This window comes from Scyliorhinus torazame, chromosome 7 (assembly GCF_047496885.1).
Source record: "Scyliorhinus torazame isolate Kashiwa2021f chromosome 7, sScyTor2.1, whole genome shotgun sequence".
In the NCBI taxonomy this organism is placed as follows: domain Eukaryota; kingdom Metazoa; phylum Chordata; class Chondrichthyes; order Carcharhiniformes; family Scyliorhinidae; genus Scyliorhinus; species Scyliorhinus torazame.
The window spans coordinates 247,612,751-247,632,592 of NC_092713.1; the positions used below are offsets into that span (position 1 = coordinate 247,612,751).

Here is a 19,842-nt window from a genome sequence, read left to right on the forward strand (position 1 = left end):
GGCCTTCCCACTAGTCAGCCTAGCTCCATATTGAGTCAGGAATCCTTCCTGGACACACTTGACAAAATCTGTTCCATCCAAACCATTTGCACTAAGGAGGTTCCAGTCAATATTAGGGAAATTGAAGTCACCCATGACAACAATTGTTACTTCTGCAACTTTCCAAGATCTGCCGCTCAATCTGTTCCTCCATCTCTCTGCTGCTATTGGGGGGTCTATACAAAACTCCCAATAAATTGACTGCTGCTTTCTTGTTTCTGATTTCCACCCATACTGACTCAGTGGACAAACCCTCCTCGACTACCTCCTTTTCTGCAGCTGTGATTCACTCCCTAATTAACAGTGCCAGTCCCCCTCCTCTTTTACCTCCCTCCCTATACTTCTAAAACATCTAAACTCCGGACATCTAACAATCATTCCTGGCCCTGTGAAATCCATGTCTCCATAATGGCCACAACATCGTAGTTCCAAGCGCTGACCCATGCTCCAAGTTAATCTCCCTTATTCCTGACACTCCTTGCATTGTCATGACACACTTTAACCCATCCCACTGAGTGCAACTTTGCCCTATCAACTGTCTGTCCTTCCTCACAGACTCGCTGAATACTATTTCTGCCTGTTCAACAGCTACCTTATCCTCTGATCCATAGCTCTGGTTCCCATCCACCACCAAACTAGTTTAAACCCTCCCGAAGAGTCTAGCAAACCTCCTGCCCAGGATATTGGTGCCCCTCCAGTTTAGGTGCAACCCATCCTTCATGTACAGATCCCACCTTCCCCAGAAGGTTCCCAATGATCTACCTATATGAAGCCTTTTCCCTCCTGCACCAGCCCTGTAGCCACATGTTCAGCTCTCTGTCCCTTGCCTCATTAGCATTTGGCACTGATAGCAATCATGAGATTACTACTCTGCTCGTTCTGCTCTTTAGCTTCCAACCTAACTCGCTAAAATCACTTTTTATATCCTCATTCCTTTTCTTAGCTATGTCGTTGGTGCCTATGTGCCCGATCTCTAAGTGAGCTTGAGGGGTCCCCCCCACCCCATGAGCACCCTGCTATGGGGTCACTGAGGGTCCCCCTTTCCAGGCCATTCCACACCCCTTTTCACCCCCCCTCCCATTCAAGGTTCCCACCCGTCACCCTCCGCAACCTTCCAGAGGCCCTTCATACCTGCCTTTCACAACTCCCCTCTTCCCTCCTCTCATGGACCCTTGGCAGTGCCACCTGCACACCATGGCAGTCAGGGTAGCAGCACCAACTTGCCCAGGTGTCAGAGGGTGCCACCCTGCCCTGACACCTGGTCCACGTTTGTGTGGACCAATACTATTATGTGCCTGCATGGCCTCTCATTGGGGAGCCAGTTAGATCACGGGAGGCCGTTTGATCGGGCTTCCATCTCACTAATGAGATAGAGATTGTCCTTAATTGGCCTCAATTAGTATCACACCACATCTAGGCTGGATCCAGGTCTTCCCAACGGGAGCGGGCCAACTAGATCACAAACCGCGGTTCCCAATTTGGGTCTCTCCTACAATCGAACCAGCCCGCATGGATCCTCGCCGGGCACAACAGCCCGTTAAATCGTACCCAACATATTTACAACAGATGCACTTCAAACCTAACGAAATTCAAAAAAAATGTTTTTTTCCAGCTTTAAACAATGATGCAGTGATTAATGTAGAAAAAAAGAACAAGCATAATGGTTATTTATTTCTGTAGGAACCACACTGTACAATTGTTGGCAAATGGTTACATTTGGGAATTACATGTTGCATGTACCATTCAGGTTTTTACAATGTGAAACAATTCCAATAAACAGCTTGATCCTGGGTTGGTACAAAATAAGCAAACAGTATCACTTTATGAAAGCAAGAGCCAATATTTTACACAAATAAGTTGTGCAAAAATTAGCTCTGACATTCATAAATTGATACAATCTGCACTAGTTGCATATTTATTTACACTTATAGTTAAAACTATGCTTACAATAACAAATGATGCAAGTCTGACCAAGGTCAGCTATTAATTTGACCAGATTTCTAATTTGAAAATATATATAATCCAGAACTGCCAAGCATCACTCACTACTACCAAAATCTTATATTTAGGTCTGAAAAAAAATCCTTTTGACATGCCAGTTTTGGAAAGATAAAAACCTCATATTCCCTAGAAAAGGTGTCCATTCTTTTTTTTGCCATTTTTTGTAAAAATGTAAATGCCACCAATAATGCTTCCCCAAAGAGGAAGATTGCGCTGCTGCCCAGGCTGAGGCAGAGCTAGCCTCCGCTCCCCCGCCCCGAGTGAAACAGAGCCACATCGGGCAATATGACTCCTCGGGAGTGAGACATAAGGTGTGCACGCTCCTCCAGCTGTTGACTCTGCTACCCGGAAGGGTGAGACAGAGCCACTCTGAGTGATGCTTCACCTGTGGGACCATCCCTCCCCACGGTGAGATAGAGCCACTCTGAGTGATACCTCACCTGTGGGACCATCTCTCCCCAGGGTGAGGCAGAGTCACATAGAGTGATACTCCAGCTGCAGACTCCCAGGAGTAAGACAGCCCCACTCTGAAATACCCCTCCTGTCACACCCCACCCAGGGTGAGACACAGCCCTACTCGGAGTGATACTCCCCAGGGTGAGACAGTCTCCCCTCCCCTCCTCTCCTCATTGTGTCCCCAGCGCTGCACAGATCGCCCGCCTCCCCGCCCGCACTGCGCACGCGCGGTCGGCCTTGGTGTACATCTCGCGAGAGCTGGGAGACAATCGAACCGAATCACCGCTCCCCAATCGGTCCGCCGCTCACTTCCTTTTCCAAAGGGGGTGGGGGAGGAGCTGGTTCACTGCTTAAAACCGGCTGTAGCCCACGAAGGAGGGTGGGGTTAAAAAGTGCAAGTGATACACATCCAAAGTCAACCCAGAAACAGAATTACAACGCAGGGAGCAGCGAGGCGGACGATTAATAAAGGAAACGAGGGGGTTGTGTGGATTGAGTGTTTTTTTTCTCCTTCGCTGCAGCTGGCGGAGGGATACGCTGGGACTACTTTAAAGCGGCCGGTCCCTTCCTTCCATTTTCTCGGTTTCTCCGAGCGGATTCGGCGGCTTTCCCGGGTTCGCCTTTAAACCCGGTTATTGTCAGCAGAGAGGGAGAGAGCAGCCCAGCCCAGCCCAGCCACAAAGCCCAGTCCGCTAAACACACCCACAACCGCCCGGCACACCTAACATGGCTCTCAAAAGAATCCACAAGGTAATGGGGGAAGCGGCGCCCACACCAGCCGTTTATTGTTTCTCCGCCGCCCCCCCCCCCCTCCCAGTGTGTGTTCTTGTTAAGGATCCTTCAAACCCCCCCCCCCCATCCTCCCAATCGGGCCCAGGCGGTTCCGTCTCCCGATTGTTTCGGCCTAGTCCGGCCGCCATTTGCAGTGAGGCCTGCGGAAGGCCTCGGGGAATCCCGGGCCTAATCCTAGCCCACCCCGGGAAGAGAGAGAGGAGGCAGGGGAGGGGTAACGGATCGTTATGGACGGATTGGGGGAGCGTCTCTCGCTCCGCGGAATGGCTTCCTCCCACCCCGGGAAGAGGAGGAGGAAGTGGCGGCGGTGGTGACTGGGCTTGCGGTTTCCAGCTGGGGGCTCCGGGGAAGGGAGGGGGCACGCCACCGTTACAAAATGCCAGTATGGCAGCCCTTGAACGGCGCCTTTGCTGCAGGGCGATTGCACCGAGTCGGCACTCGCCCGGGGCCCGATTGCTGGAAAGGGGCCGGAGGCTCGGGCCTGGCCCGCCAGGCTGAGGGCGATGGTTGAGGACACAAGGCCCCGGGCGCCCATTTCTTTAATGCTCACTCTCGAAGTTGTTGGCCCCTGCGTCCTGTTTCCATGTGCGCTGTTTAATTTGTCTCCTCAGATCTGTCAGTAACCCACCCCCGCCAAAAAAGAGCGAGAAATCAAAAGCCGATCTCCATTCTTCCTGTCCTACTTGACAAGTAGGAACTGGAGGAATTAAGTGCAACTTTGTAATGGATAATGAAATGAGGCTTTTGATTTGATTATCGAGATGGTTTGGGGGGGGGGGGGTGGTTGTGTTGGATTCTGTTGGTTTTGGGGAAAGCTGATCAAATGGACATTGAAGGTGCAAGTTTTAATTGGTGAAACTGCGTATTTAATGTTTAGATTCTGCCAAAGAAAATTAAAACAAATCACATACACCAGTTCAGCCCTATAATCTACAGCTGATGTGCTCCTGTCACTACCTCCATTTTTGATGATGTGGTGATGCCGGCGTTGGACTGGGGTGAGCACAGTACGAAGTCTTACAACACCAGGTTAAAGTCCAACAGGTTTGTTTCGATGTCACTAGCTTTCGGAGCGCTGCTCCTTCCTCAGGTGAATCTTTCACCTGAGGAAGGAGCAGCGCTCCGAAAGCTAGTGACATTGAAACAAACCTGTTGGACTTTAACCTGGTGTTGTAAGACTTCGTACTGTCCATTTTTGATAATACGGATAGAGAGCATAAGGCTGTTGAAAGTTTCAGGTTCACCTTTTAATTGAACCAAAGCTGGTTGGTAAGAGTTTAATATTATGTTTTGTGTTGATGCGGAAATCATCATTTATTTTTGACTTCAAAATGTGTTCATGTATACAGTAAATTTCACATCTTTGTGGTCACTTGTTATGTAGTATGTTATTTTTCATAAATACCAACTTATATGAGTTAAATTTTGTCAAACAAATATTAGCATACAGTTTTTTAACTCCTGACCTGGCACATTTGATGAAGTTTTGTGTATTGACAATTGGGGTCGAATGGCCTTCAAGTTCAGAATGATCACAATGAGAATTTACAATTTCAAAAATCTGGCGTTGTATCCTGGTTTGGATTGTGCTCTGTTCTAATCTTTTTGATTGTGACTGGTTGAAAATCTGGGAGCGTGGGGAGTTTTATACTTATCAACTGCTTTTAAGAACTGAGTTCCTAGTGTGTAAACTTTTGTTACTTATGACACCAAGTCCCATGTGCCTACATAGACTATCATATAATGCCTTGAATATTAACATTCTATCCTTCCATGGTCTTGACCTTTTCTATCTCTGCAATCATTTGAGAACACTACATTCCTTGAATTCTGGCCTTTCGTGTATCCCTGATTTCCTTTGCTCTGCCATTGCTAGCCAAGCCATCCGTTATCTGAGCTATTCCTTTCCATAACCTCTCCACTTCTCAACGCAAGTCTTCGACCAAACTTTTGACTGGTGCTCATCTGAGTACCATGGGATGGTTTTATTATGTTAAAGTCACTATATAAATGCAAGTTGTTTAATCTGATAAACGGATGCTTTCAGAATTGGTGGTCAGCTTTAACAATTACATGAAGTTTCAATTTTCTTTTTGCTTTGGGTGTTCGGCAAGATGCTGCAGGCTAGCTTCGAAGTCAAAATAATTTGTATACTCTTAAGAAAACATGTTGGTCTTGTCTGAATTGGAATGTTGTCAATTCTGGACATTTTTATTAGAAAGACGTGTATGCTTTGGAAAGGGTGCAGTAAAGGCCAACTAAATTAATAGCTGTGATTAGACACCTGAGTTTCCAGGAGAAGCTGCTGTATGAGCAGATGCTGAAATGTTTACGCAAGAGCACTGAGGTAATCTTGAGTATTGAAAATCCTGTGACAATTGGACATCGTCATCGATATATTTAACAAAGTTGCAGATTCAATGAAAAGTAGACATTACTTTAAACTTGAATGAGGGAAGCTTGGAGGCTGAAAACAATTTTGTTTTAGCTAGTTTACACTGAGTGCAAATTGAATGGACCTGCGGTTGGGGCATAGGGTCAGCAAATGTAAAGGTTAAGTTTTCTGGAGAGAATTTAGAGAGGTATGGTGGTTTTGAGGTATGCATTTTCTCGCCACAGATCCGATCAGACAATGGGAGTGGTTTGTTTAATTGTTTCTTGATGTATATCTATGACTCCTCATCTACAGGAACTGAGTACATATTTTGGAACGGAAGATGTTCTTCACATGAGATCTCATTCTCTCACTCCTCTCTGCTTGTTAACCACGTTAACTCCTGCCTAGCAAAATTCTCTTCTGTCTGCGCCCCTCCGTATCTCTAACCTTTGGTCTGACAACCCACCGAGAAATCTGCTTTTCCTAATTTGCGTCTCCACTTTCCTTTGCCCCCTATCTTCAGTCGCCAAGCCACTCAATTTCCCTTTGCCCCCCCCATCACCAAGAAAAACCTTTATCTCTTCCCCTCTAAGATGTTCATTAAAACCTACCTCCTTTGACCAAGCTCTTGATCGCCTGTCTTGATATCCTCTCGTGAATCAGTGTTAGATTTTAACTTGACACCTCTCTGAAATGCTTTGGGACATTTTGCAGGATTAAAGCTGCTTGTACAAATGCAAGCTGTTTCCAGTTAATGATGTAGCCCTTTCTGGTGCTCTTTTTGGTGCTTTTTTAAAGATCAAATGCATTTAATTGCCTATGTATATTTTAAAAATACTTTCTATTGTAGTTCATGCCGGAATTGATCAATTGGTTTTACAGAACAGTGTAACATGTGTAACTTTTTCAAATATTTTTCAATGGCGCTTCTCTCTCAACTGGTACAGTCTTAGTTTGCTCCTTTCATCTGTAGGAAAACCGATCTGCAGGGATCATAGAACATAGAACAGTGCAGCAGTGCTGGGACCTTTGCTGTTCGTAGTATATATAAATGATTTGGAGGTAAATGTAACTGGTCTGATTAGTAAGTTTGCGGACGACAAAGATTGGTGGAGTTGCGGAAAGTGATGAGGACTGTCCGAGGATACAGCAGGATTTAGATTGTTTAGAGACTTGGGCGGAGAGATGGCAGATGGAGTTTAATCCGGACAAATGTGAGGTAATGCTTTTTGGAAGGTCTAATACAGTTAGGGAATATACAGTGAATGGCAGAACCCTCAAGAATATTGTCAGTCAGAGTTCTAGGTGTACAGGTCCATAGGCCACTGAAAGGGGCAACACAGGTGGAGAAGGCATACGGCATGCTTGCCTTCATTGGCCAGGGCATTGAGTATAAGAATTGGCAAGTCATGTTGCAGCTGTATAGAACCTTAGTTAGGCCACACTTGGAGTATAGTGTTCAATTCTGGTCGCCACACTATTAGAAGGATGTGGAGGCTTTGGAGAGGGCGCAGAAGAGATTTACCAGGATGTTGCCTGGTATGGAGGGCATTAGCTATGAGGCGAGGTTGAGTTATCTTGCTTTGTTCTCACTGGAACAACCGAGATTGAGGGGTGACCTGATAGAGGTCTACAAAATTATGAGAGGCATAGACAGAGTGGATATCAGAGACTTCTTCCCAGGGCAGAGGGGTCAATTACTAGGGGGCAAAGGTTTAAGGTGCGAGGGGCAAGGTTTAGAGGAGATTGTCGAGGCAAGAGTTTTACACCAGGGGTAGTGGATGCCTGGAACGTGCTGCCGGAGGAGGTGGTGAAAGTAGGGACGATAGTGACGTTTAAGGGGCATCTTGACAAATATAGGATGGGAATAGAGGGATACGGACCCCGGAAGTGTAGAAGATTTTAGTTTAGACGGGCAGCATGGTCGGCGCAGGCTTGGAGGGCCGAAGGGCCTGTTCCTGTACTATACTTTTCTTTGTTCTTTGTTCTTCATACCGCAGTTGCTAGTTGACACTATTATGTCCTTGTAAATGGATTGCAGAGCTCTTAACTTGGAACCTGGTGCTATATGTTGCTGGGATTAGTCTGTGTAAACTGATGGTTCCTTGCAAAACTTTGATGAGCTGAGTACCTAGTCTTGTATCTGAATTGAGTGTACCAACTATTAAAGAATATTAAAAATATGAAGCTGGCTGTTTGATTTGTCAAAACTGTTGGTATTCTCCACCTGTCGCAAGTATATTGCTTTCCAAATGGTTCCTTGTATTCAATTTTTTGAACAATATTTATTAAAACCTCTGCTTCAGAAGAGTTAATAGTAGCCAACTGAGTTTTCAGAACTTGTTTAAAAAAAAAAAAAAAAATTGTTTGTAATTTTGACATTTCTGCTCACTGTACCATCTCACTAAGTTAAACCCACCATAACAGGCTTGCTTGACTAATGGAGATTCTGATATTCTCTTCTATCCCCTATAGTTAAACGGCCTAGGCCATTCATGTACTATTGTTGAAAAAATTGCATTTCTAATGACTATCATGCCATTTCTTTGTTTTTAAATCTAAGTTTACTGGAGAGCTTATTTCACTTTGTGCTTCCTGGAAAGAGAGTGGGAAGTGATCAAGGTTCTTATTCCTAATTGATATTCAGTAGATATTTTGGGAATGGCAGAATCAATGCTAGCTTTGGAACCAAGGTTCAGCAGCTTTTGGATACTTGCTGTGTGTGTGCGCGTGCGCGCACTAATAACACCTGTGGCACGATACCTCAACACCAACCATTACAAATTTCTATGGCAAATGAAGGAAGACATTTAAGTTTTGAACTATTCCATTAAATTCCCAAAGGAGATCTTCGATCCAAAGAGAGGCTCCCCACATGTCAAATGTCAGAATACACCACATGTAAAAATGCCAAATTTCTGTTCCTGATTTCATTTTCTAATTGGACATATAATAATATGGCCAAAAAGAATGGTGGTTTTGAAACTTCTAGTGGAATTCTACTCTCTGCAGTTTGCTTCATTTCCGATATTGTTTCATACCACCTGCTTCAAAACAAATATAGTATTAATGTTTGTCAATTTGAGATAACCTGGAATGTAAATAAGTAATACAAAAAGTTGTCAGGCTGAAATCTTGGGATTGTACAATACAATGAGGGCTGTGTACCTGAGATAGATAAGCAAAGATATTAAGGGATATGGGCCATAGGCAGGTATATGGAGTTAGGCCACAGGTCAGCCATGATCTTATTAAATGGCGGGACAGGCCCGAGGGACTGAATGGCTGACTCCTGTTCCTATGTTCCCTTCTCGTTCTGGAATTTGCCACGGTTGCACTGAGTTTCTTTGCAATAATCAAAGCTCTCAAATCCAGATGAATTGAATTTTCCTGCTCTATTACTGACCGTACCAATTTGATCCATGTGTGAAGCCTTGGTCCAAGAAATAGATTTATTAACATTATCCTTAGGCAGGTAGCCCAAGGCAAATGACAAGAATTTTGCTTGAATTGTTGGGCAAGATATTTCAATTGCTCAGTGTGGATCTTTTTCTGCCGACCTGAATTCATAAACCATGGTTTATAGAGCTCAGAACTTGATCTCTGAAATGCTGTTGTGTAGCAATTGATGTACTGTTTTATAATGGTCCTGTGAAGTACCATGAGACATTTTATTACAATGGTGTTCAGACCAAAGAATTGCCAAATAGTTTTAAATTATATACTGGGCGATGTTCATATTTGAGAAAAGAAAACAAGCTATTGGATTTGTTGTTGTCCAATTTACCATGTGGCTGATTCTAGGCCAATTTTCCACCCTTACTGAAAGTTACCCCTTTTGTCATTACACAACGGTTTTTAATGCTACTTTTTCCTTTGTGAGCAACAACATACAGATGAGAATCATGGTTATTTCTGGTCCTTTCAGATCTTGCTAAACATAGCCTTTGCACCCAGTGCATTCTAGTTCTGTTCATTGGACTCTCAATGGCCTTTCTGTCTGCTGGAATATGAAATGGTATTGTAGTGCAGGCTACCAGTAATTGTTTTGCTCAGCTGACTTATGGGTGGAAGTTCTTTGTTAAATTGAATATTGTATGGCCTTTCCAGGTGAGTGCAAATTATTGGCAGGTTTGAGAACAACTTTTCCCTTGGATCAGCACTTCCATTTTGTTTTGATTTTCTGCAAAATACTTCTAAGTGTGCTGTTGAAAAACATTGCAACATTAAGTTGGCCATATAGATGTGGGATGAATAATTCACAATGGCTGTTTTCCCCGAACTTCAATTTTCCATGTTTAAAGAGCTTCCAAATTCCAGAGAAAGATGTGCAGAAACTGGTGCGGTAGCATAGTGGGTAGCACTGTTGCTTTACAGCGCCAGGAACCCAGGTTCGATTCCCGGCTTGGGTCACTGTCTGTGTGGAGTCTGCACATTCTCCCCGTGTCTGCATGGGTTTCCTCCGGGTGCTCTGGTTTCCTCCCACAAGTCCCGAAAGACGCGCTTGTTAGGTGAATTGGACATTCTAATTCTCCCTCTTATGTACCCGAACAGGTGCCAGAATGTGGTGACGAGGGACTTTTCACAGTAACTTCATTGCAGTGTTAATGTAAGCCTACCTGTGACAATAAAGATTTATTATTATGAGGAATAATTATAGGAGCAGCACGGTAGCACAGTGGTTAGCACAGGTGCTTCACCACTTCAGGGTCGCAGGCTCGATTCCCGGCTTAGGTCACTGTGCGGAGTCTGCACATTCTCCCCGTGTCTGCTTGGGTTTCCTCCAGGTGCTCCGGTTTCCTCCCACAGTCCAAAGATGTGCAGGTTAGGTGGATTGGCCATGATAAAATTGCCCTTGGTGTCCCGAATAGGGTGGAGGTGTGGGCTTAAGTGGGGTGCTCTTTCCAAGGGCTGGTGCAGACTCGATGGGCCAAATGGCTTCCTTCTGCACTGTAAATTCTATGAATGTAAACAGGGAAGTTTTCAGTGTTCTATTATAGAATGGTTGTAATGTAACAGGAGGCCGCTCATCCCCTTGTCAGTGCCAGCAGTCTGCAAGAGAAAACCAGCTAGTCCCACTTCCCAACCCTGTCCCTGTAGTGTAGCAAATATTTTCTTGTCAGTTGCTTATCCGGTTCCCTTTCGAAAGCCAGATTGAATCTGCCTCCAGCACGTTCAGCCAGTGAATTCCAGAGCAGTGAAATTTAATCTCAAATCGATAGGCATTCTTTAATCTTTCAACAAAATGAAACTGGAAGTGCAATCTTTAAACCGTCATCTATAATTTTGAGTGTGTCGGTAATTTATTTGTGCATGGCTTCATGTTTTTAGAGACATGTGTAATAATTTAAAGGGACCGGCTTGTGGGCATATTGGGGTTGCTGTACAGTTGTGCAGATTTGAGGGAATATTGCCTGTAACTTTGATCTATTTGATTGTGCATTCCTTTTTAGAAAAAAATTAGAGTATCCAATTCTTTTTTCTTCCCAATTAAGGGGCAACTTAGCGTGGCCAATTCACCTACCTTCCGGACATTATTTGGGTTGTGGGAGTAAGACCCATGCAGACAAGGGGAGAATGTGCAAACTCCACATGGATAGTGACCTGGGGTCGGGATCAAACCTGGGTCATCTGCCCGGAGGGAGCAGTGCTATTCACTGCGCCACCGTGTTGCCCCTTATTTTATTGTACATTTGTGACTTGCAAATACTGAAGCCCTAAAACTATTGTTTTTTTTTTGGTTAAACTTTACTTTTAAATGGAGTTTAAATGTAAATGCTCAATGCACTGTTTGGTCCCTTGTCTCGGCTGGCTGGCTGTGTGCTAACACAATCCAAAACTATTCCCCCACACTTGTCTTCCTGTGCATCAAATTATTATCCAACTTTCAATTTAAAAATGTAATAGTGTTTAGCTCAGCCACTCCTTGTTCAGGGAGTTATAAAAATGCGTTATCAAGGCATTTGTCGTAACCTCCCTAAGGTTGCTTCACAATTTTGCTTTGGAAACGCTCTGATTGTTGCTCTGATTGGGATGGACAACATTCATTGTCCAAATGTTATTGTAATTTACCAAAAAAAATCTCGATTCGGCCTTTTCTGCTATAATGGAAATAATTTAAGTTGCCATCATGATGAGTCAATGCTGTGCACTATTTATTTGCATAATTGTGGGGCAGCACAGTGGCTAGCACTGCTGCCTCACAGATCCAGGGACCCGATTCAATCCCAGCCTTGGGTGTGTGTGTGTGTGGAGTCGCACTTTCTCCCCGTGTCTGCATGGGTTTGCTCCGGAGTTTCCTCCCACAGTCCAAAGATGTGCAGGTTAGGTGAATTGGCCATGCTAAATTGTGCCATAGCGTCCAAAAGGTTAGATGGGGTTGCTGGGTTACAGGGATAGGGTGGAGGCGTGGGCTTAAGTAGGGTGCTCTTTCCAAGGGCCGGTGCAGACTCAATGGGCCAAATGGCCTCCTGCCTTGTAAATTCTATGATTCTAATTGGCTTTCTGGAATGTATGCATTTTTTTTCCAATTAAGGGGCAATTTAGCGTGACCAATTCACCTACCCTACACATCTTTGGGTTTTTGGGTGAGACCCACGCAGACTTGGGGAGAATGTGCAAGCTCCACACGGACAGTAACTCGGGGCCGGGATCGAACCTGGATCCTCAGCATGTGAGGCAGCAGCGTTAGGAATGTATACGTTATTCTAGTCAAATGATTGCTTAAGGAATTTTATTACTGTGGATGCTGGAATCTGAAACAAAATCTGTCCCTCTTTTTGTCACCCAGACTTAAAACGCTAGCTCCCTTCTGTTTCCACAGATGCTGTCGTATGTGCTGAGATTCTCCAGTATTTTCTGATTTTGCCTCTGATATATCAGTTGTCATCTGCCTCCCTAACATCTCAAATTTTCTTGTTCCACCATTGGTGGCTGCCCCTAAGATGGAATTCCTTCATCTCATTTCCCCCCTTTACGACACCCCTTAAAACTTAACTCTGACCAAGCTTTGGTCTCCTGACCTGATTTCTCCTTATTGTTTGGTATCTTGTTTATTCTCTGGTGACGCACTTGGGATTTTTTCTAATGTTGAAGGGATATGTTGTAATTATCATTAATGAGTTTAAAGAAGCAAGTATAGGGGTGAAGAATTCCAAGACTGAATCGATGCTCTTTGCAAGTGTCACATGTGCAGTAGCACATGATATTTGGTATGCACGTTGGCAGCTGTTGTGTGCTATCTCATGACACCAGGCAAATTCCTCGAAGCCCTGAGTGCACACTTTGCTTCAGTTACTGATAAAGCCTTTCACTCAGACAGGTGCATTTGAACTCCATGCATGTTGAGGTGGTAGTACTTAAGTGCTCCAGGGCTCTAAATGGTTATCCAGCAGTGGCGCTCGGGGTGCAGTTCGGACATATGTGGAAGAAGCAGGGTAAGGTAACCATGAATGAAATAATCTTAAAATCAGTTCCATTTCACCGTTTTATATTTTGCTGAAAAACTGCCTCTGAGTCAAAGGGCCATGTTAACGTTTCTGCGAAGGCATGCTATTACTTCCTATTGGCATATTTACAGCAAGCTGTGCGGGTGGGGGGGGGGGGGGGGGGGGGGGGCGGGGGGCGTGGAGGAGAAGAAAACACTTCAAAAAGGTTCATGAGAAGGCTCATGCCTTGTCCTCAGTTTTACAAAATGATGCATTTGGCATCAAAAATTATAATTTAGAGAAACATATGTCCCAAGTCATTTTGCCCTGACTGGGCCACTGCTTAAGACCATGTGCTTTGAAATCTTCCATTCATTTAAGCAGAACTCTATTTGACATGCGTTCCCCACTAATAACCAAATTTAATAAATGCACATGAATGACTTTTTTTTAATGAATGGTAGAACTAGCCACAGTAGTATTGGAGCTGATTAGGGTGGAAATTTTGTACCCCAAGTTGTGCAATTTAATCTGAGCCAACTGTAACTGAAATGAAAGTTTGTATTTGTTGTTGAAAGTTTAATGAAATTGAGTCATTTTAACCATGTGGCAAGGAAAGAAATTCTGCAATTTGGTTGGATAAATAAGTTCATGATGTCTTTCATGCAGACAGACTGGAGAATTGTCCTTTTGACACTCGAGGGACGATCTAATAGAACTGTCTAAAAATTGTGAATTTTGATGGGAGTGTGGTAAGCAGGGAAAGTTGATTTAAGGTGATTAGCAAAAGTTAGTGGGGGCTGGCTAGCTGATATGTTTTCTTTATACAGCAAGTTATAGTCTGGAATGCGCTGCCTGAGAGGGTTAAGGAAGCAGTTTCGAGAAGTCTGAGGAAACTTGAATATGTACTTTTTAAAAATAGTGAAAAATGCAGCGCTTCGGGGGAAAAAGCAGGGTTAGTTTCTCAGAGCTGGCACAATGATTGATAAAAATAGCCTTCCGTGTTCTATCAGACAGCAAGGGAGGTTGGCACACCAACTAGCTGTACTCTAGTATAATTAACAAAAGTCATGGAATTCCAGTCCTCAACCCAGGAAAATAATTATTTCTCATTCTCACCCAATGGTGGCAAGAAATAGCATCAGGTCCGATATCTAGTTGTTTTTCAGATGAGTTTTTGATCAATTCTAACCGAACCAAGTTCAGCAGCTCTGGTAATTTTGAATTCTTCTTTGGTCACAGGAGAGGTGCCAGAGAACTGGAAGACCGCTAATGTGGTGCCATTATTCAAGATGGGAAGTAGGGACAAACCAGGAAAGGATGGGCCAGTGAGTCCTACTTCAGTGGTAGGAAAACTACTGGAAAAAATCTGAGGGGCAGAATTGATCTCTACTTGGAGAGGTGTGAATTAATCCAAGATAGTCAGCATAGTTTCGTCAAAGGGCGATAATGTCTTATAAATTTGATTAGAAGTGACTAGATGTGTGGATGAGGGTAGTGCGGTTGATGTAATCCTTGTGGACTATAGTAAGGCTTTTTGACAAGGTCCCACATAGGAGGCTGATGAAGGTAAGAGCCCATGGGATCCAGGGCAATTTGACAAACTCGGGCAATTTGACAAACTCGATCCAAAACTTGCTTAGTGGTAGGAGGCAGGAGGTGATGGTTGAAGGTTGTTTATATGACTGGAAGCCTGTGTCCAGAGGTGTTCAGCAGGGATCAGTGCCGGGTCCCTTGTTTGTAGTATACATTAATGCTGTGAATGTAGAGGTATGATGAGTAAGTTCACAGATGACACAAAAATTGGTGGTAAATAAATGAGGAGTAAGGCTTGTATTACAGGATGATATAGACAGGCTGGTTCATAGGCAGAAGAGTGGCAAAGGAATTTAACCATGTGTGAGGTAATGCATTTTGGGAGGGCTAACCAGACAAGGGAATATACAATGAATGCTCGGACCCTACCCTAGGAAGTACAGAGGATCAAAGGGACCTTGGTGTGCATGTCCATAGAGCTCTGAAGACAGCAGGACCAGTAGATAAGATGGTTAAGAAGGCTTTGGGGATTCTTGCCTTTGTTAACTGAGGCATTGAATGTAAGAGCAGGCAGGTTATGTTGGAGCTGAACAAAATGTTGGTTAGGCCCCAGTTGGAGTAGTGTGCAGTTTTGATCACCACACTACAGAAAGGAAGTGATTGCACTGGAGAGGGTGCAGAGGAGATTCACCAGGATGTTGCCTGGGATGGGGCTTTTCAGCTATCAAGAGAGACTAGATAGGCTAGGGTTGTTTTCCCTGGAGCTTAGAGGGCGGGGAGTGACTTGATTGAGGTGCATAAAATTGAAGGACATAGGATGGGTAGGAAGGTACCTTTCCCCTTAGTTGAGGGGTCAGTAGCCAGGGCACATAGATTTAAGGTAATGGGATGGAGGTTTGGAGGAGATTAGGGAAAACCTTTTCACCCAGAGTGTGGTGGAATCTGGAACTCACTGCCTGAAAGGGTGGTAGAGGCAGGAATGCTCAACGTTTGAGAAGTATTTAGATGAGTCCTTGAAATGCCATAGCGTACAAGGCTATGGTCCAAATGTTGGAAAATGGGATTAAGATAGCTGCTTGATGGTCGGCCTTTACATGATGGGCCGAAGGGCTTCGTTCCGTGCTGTAAAACTCTGACTGAGTTCAATTTGCAGAGACGATTACCATTATCGGTCTGCTTGGGGCGGCAGTTAGCACGGCTGCTTCAAAGCGCAAGGGACCTGGGTTCACTTCCAGCCGTGGGTGACTGTGGAGTTTGCACTTTCTCCCCATGTCTGAGTGGGTTTCCTCTCAGAGTCCAAGCATGTGCAAGTTAGGTGGATTGGCCACATAGTTTTATTAAAACAGTAAAAAATATATACAAGGCCAAAGAGTACAAACACTAATTTTGTTGGAGAAACAGGGTACCCTCCCCTCTGTACAATGTACGGGGAGGGGGGTGGATGCTAAATTGCCCGTTCGAGTCCAGGAATATATGCAGGTCGAGTGGGGTTGCAGGGATAGGACGGGGGCCTGATTAGGGTGCTCTTTCGCGGGGTCAGTGCAGACTCGATGGGCCAAATGGCCTCCTGCACTTGGATTCTATGATTCTATGAATCTTAATCTTGCAAATTAATACTTGTTTTGACTTTATCAGTGATTAATGTTCTTGGGAATGCAATTTTCTCTTGGGTTTATAATCACTCATAGGTTGAGATTTGATCACCTTTTGCACTAAAGCTCCATTTTTCATCACTTCCTGTATTAGCTGTTCAGGGACTTGCTTGCAAGAATCCCAGTCAGTGCTAAATTATGGATTATTTTGTGCTGTAGGTACATTCCCATTACTAACTAGATTAATTGATTTCTTGTGATCTTTGCAGCCAGTAGACTGAGGATACTTTAATTCAGCTGTTTGGGGCTAGAATCGGTCCATTCCAGAAGTAAGAGTTTGGTGTCACAGACATTTACCACCCAGTTTTCCGAAGATCTTTTGTGACATTATTGTAGCTCATGATCATAATCAATGATGTGAGATTTAACAAAATGTCCCACTGAACTATGCGTATCAAATAGAAAGAAGTGGTGGAAATTAAAGAAGTAAAAAGATGGGGGTATAGCCCCATCATGGGACAGCCTGGCATATTGTGTCATTTGCCTGACTGACTGTGTATTTTCCCCCCATCCCTCATTTTCTCTGATGGATGGTATTCGACTTTCCTTGAACTACATGTCATCTTTTGTTTTCCGACTGCGTTTACTGATTGGTCATGTGTATGTAGCTCTCATGCAAGACTGAATCTCTTTACTAACAGCAGAAGTTGCTGCCCTAGCCCTGAATTTGGAGATTTCTCTAGTCTCTCTTCTATTTTCCCCTTATGCCTTCTCTGAGCTAGTCTTGATTTGTCTCGAGATTCAATTCCTGTTCCCTTGATCCTATTCCCCCTAAGTTGTTGACCACCGACTAAGGGGCAAAAAACCTTACTGGGTGTTATGTATAGAACCTCATACTGTAGTGGTGATGTTGAGAATGGCACTAAACAGGAGATTAGAGACATATGCGATAAGGTAACAACTGCTGTAATTTTGGGTGATTTATTTTTAAAAAAAATCCATTGAGAGTACCCAATTCATTTTTTCCAATTAAGGGGCAATCCACCTAGCCTGCACATCTTGTGGGTTGTGTGGACGAAACTTACGCAAACACTGGGAGAATGTGCAAACTCCACACAGACAGTGACCCAGAGCCGGGATTGAACCTGGGACCTTAGCGCCGTGAGGCAGCAGGGCTAACCCACTGTGCCAGCGAGCTGCCATTTTGGGTGATTTTAATCTGCATATGGATTGGGCAAATCAAATTACTACTGTAGAGGAGGAATTCCTGGAGTGTATACATAGTTTTCTAGACAAATACATTGATGAATCAACTAGAGAAGAGGTCATCCTAGACTGGGTATTGTGCAATTGATTTGATTGTGAGAGACCCCTTGGGGATGATAGAATTCTTCATCAGCTACTTTAGCTCAGACAGCTGGTTTGTGATGCAGAACAAGCGCTGGAATGTGGCGACTAGGGGCTTTTCACAGTAACTTCAATGCAGTGTTAATGTAAGCCTACTTGTGACAATAAAGATTATTATTAATATCCAGATGGAGATATTGGGCAGCACGGTAGCATAGTGGTTAGTATTATTGCTTCACAGGTCCCGCGTTCGATTCCCGGCTTGGGTCACTGTCTGTGCGGAGTCTGCATGTTCTCCCCGAGTCTGCGTGGGTTTCCTCTGGTTTCCCCCCACAAGTCCCGAAAGAAGTGCTATTAGTTAATTTGGACACTCTGAATTCTTCCCCCATATGTACCCGGACAGGTGCCAGAATGTAGCGACTTGGGGCTTTTCACAATAGCGTCATTGCAGTGTTAATGTGAGCCTACTTGTGACAATAAAGATTATTATTATGATAAGATGTAGTTGATTTGAGAGTTCTGAATCTTAATAAAAGAAACTGTGGTGGTATGAGGCACCAGTTGGCTATGATGGATTGGGAAAGGTTATGAGATGGTGCATAGGCAATGGCAAACATTCAAAGAGAGCACGAGTGAACTGCAACAATTGTTTATTCCTGTCTGGCGCAAAAGCAAAATGGGAAAGGTAGCCGATCTATGGCTTACAAGGATTTGGATTTTGTTTATTGTCACGTGTACTGAGGTACAGTGAAAAGTATTTTTCTGCGAGCAGCTCAACAGATCATTAAGTACAAGAAAAGGAAATAAAAGAAAAAACATAATAGGGTAACACAAGGTACATAATGTAACTACATAGCACCGGGTGAAGCATATAGGGGTGTAGTGTTAATGCGGTCAGTCCATAAGAGGGTCATTTAGGAGTCTGGTAACAGCAAATTAGAGGTAGTATTAGATCCAAGGCAGAGCCATACAAATTGGCCAGGAAAAACAACAGTCTTGAGGATTTGGAGCAGTTTAAGAATTCAGCAAAGGAGGACAAAGGGATTTATTAAGAAGGAGAAAATAGAGTAAGAGAGTAAGCTTCTGGGGAACATAAAAAGTGACTGGAAATGTTTCTATTGGTATGTGAAGGGAAGAGGATTGGTGAAGATAAATGTAGGTCCCTTACAATCAGAAATGGGAAATTATATTGGGGAATAAAGAAATGGCTGACCAACTAAATACATAATTTGGTTCTGTCTTCACAAAGGAGGGCACAAATACCAGAAACGTTGGGGAACACCGGGTTTAGTGAGTGTGAGGAACTGAAAGAAATCTGTATTTGTTGGGGAAATTGGGATTGAAGGTTGATAAATCCCCAGAGCCTGATAATCAACATCCTAGAGCACTTGAGGAAGTGGCCCTAGAAATAGTCGGTGCATTGGTGAACTTGGTCCAAGATTCTAATAGACTCTGGAATGGTTCCGAGAGATTGGAGGATAGCTAATGTAACCCCACTATTTAAAAAGGGAGGTAGAGTGAAATCAGGGCATTACGGACGTCAGCCTGGCGTTGATGGTGGGGAAAATTCTAGATGCCATTACAGAAGAGTTAATAGAAAAGCACTTGGAAAACTGGTAGAAGCAGACAGTCAGCACAGATTTACAAAAGGGAAATCATGATTAACAAATCTACTGGAATTTTTCGAGAATGTGACTCGTATAGTTGGAGGGCAGTCCCAGTGGATGCAGTTTATTTGAACTTTCAGAAGGCTTTCAACAAACTCTTGCAAGAGATTGCGTGTAAAATTATAGCGCATGGGATTAGGGGTAGTGTATTGAGATGGGTAGGAGACTGGAACCAGTCGGAATAAATGGGCCTTTTTCTGAATGGCAGGCAATGACTAATTGGGCACCAGAGACATCTGTGCTGGTACCCCTAGCTATTCACTGTATATTAATGATTTGGATGAAGGAACTAAATATGTCCGAATTTGCAGATGACAAAGCTGGGTGGGAGGGTGAGCTGTGAGAAAGGCTAGAGATGGCGTCCTGTGTGGGCATGAGCCTGAGGGCGCTGGTGACAGCACCGCTCTCGCCGACAAGGTACACCACGAGTCCGGTGGTGGCGGCGACGCTGAAGATCTGGGGGCAGTGGAGGCGACACGGGCGAGGTGGGAGCCTCGGTTTGCTCCGCGATTCGGGAGAACCATCGGTTCGTCCCGGGAAGGATGGATGGGGGGTTTCGGAGTTGGCATTGGGCAGGGATTAGAAGAATGGGGGACCTTTTCATCGAT

At 44.2% G+C, this 19,842-nt stretch overlaps 1 protein-coding gene across 1 annotated transcript in view; it reads left to right on the top strand.

Moving 5' to 3' along the window:
• The first annotated feature begins 2,875 nt into the window (after positions 1-2,875).
• The window catches only part of ube2d2 (ubiquitin-conjugating enzyme E2D 2 (UBC4/5 homolog, yeast)), a 66,377-nt gene continuing 49,410 nt past the window's right edge, over positions 2,876-19,842 (top strand). The window contains exon 1 of the mRNA XM_072512231.1: positions 2,876-3,246. Within this exon, the coding sequence (XP_072368332.1) occupies positions 3,223-3,246 (24 nt within the window). The 5' untranslated portion in view covers positions 2,876-3,222. The remainder of the gene's footprint in view (positions 3,247-19,842) is intronic.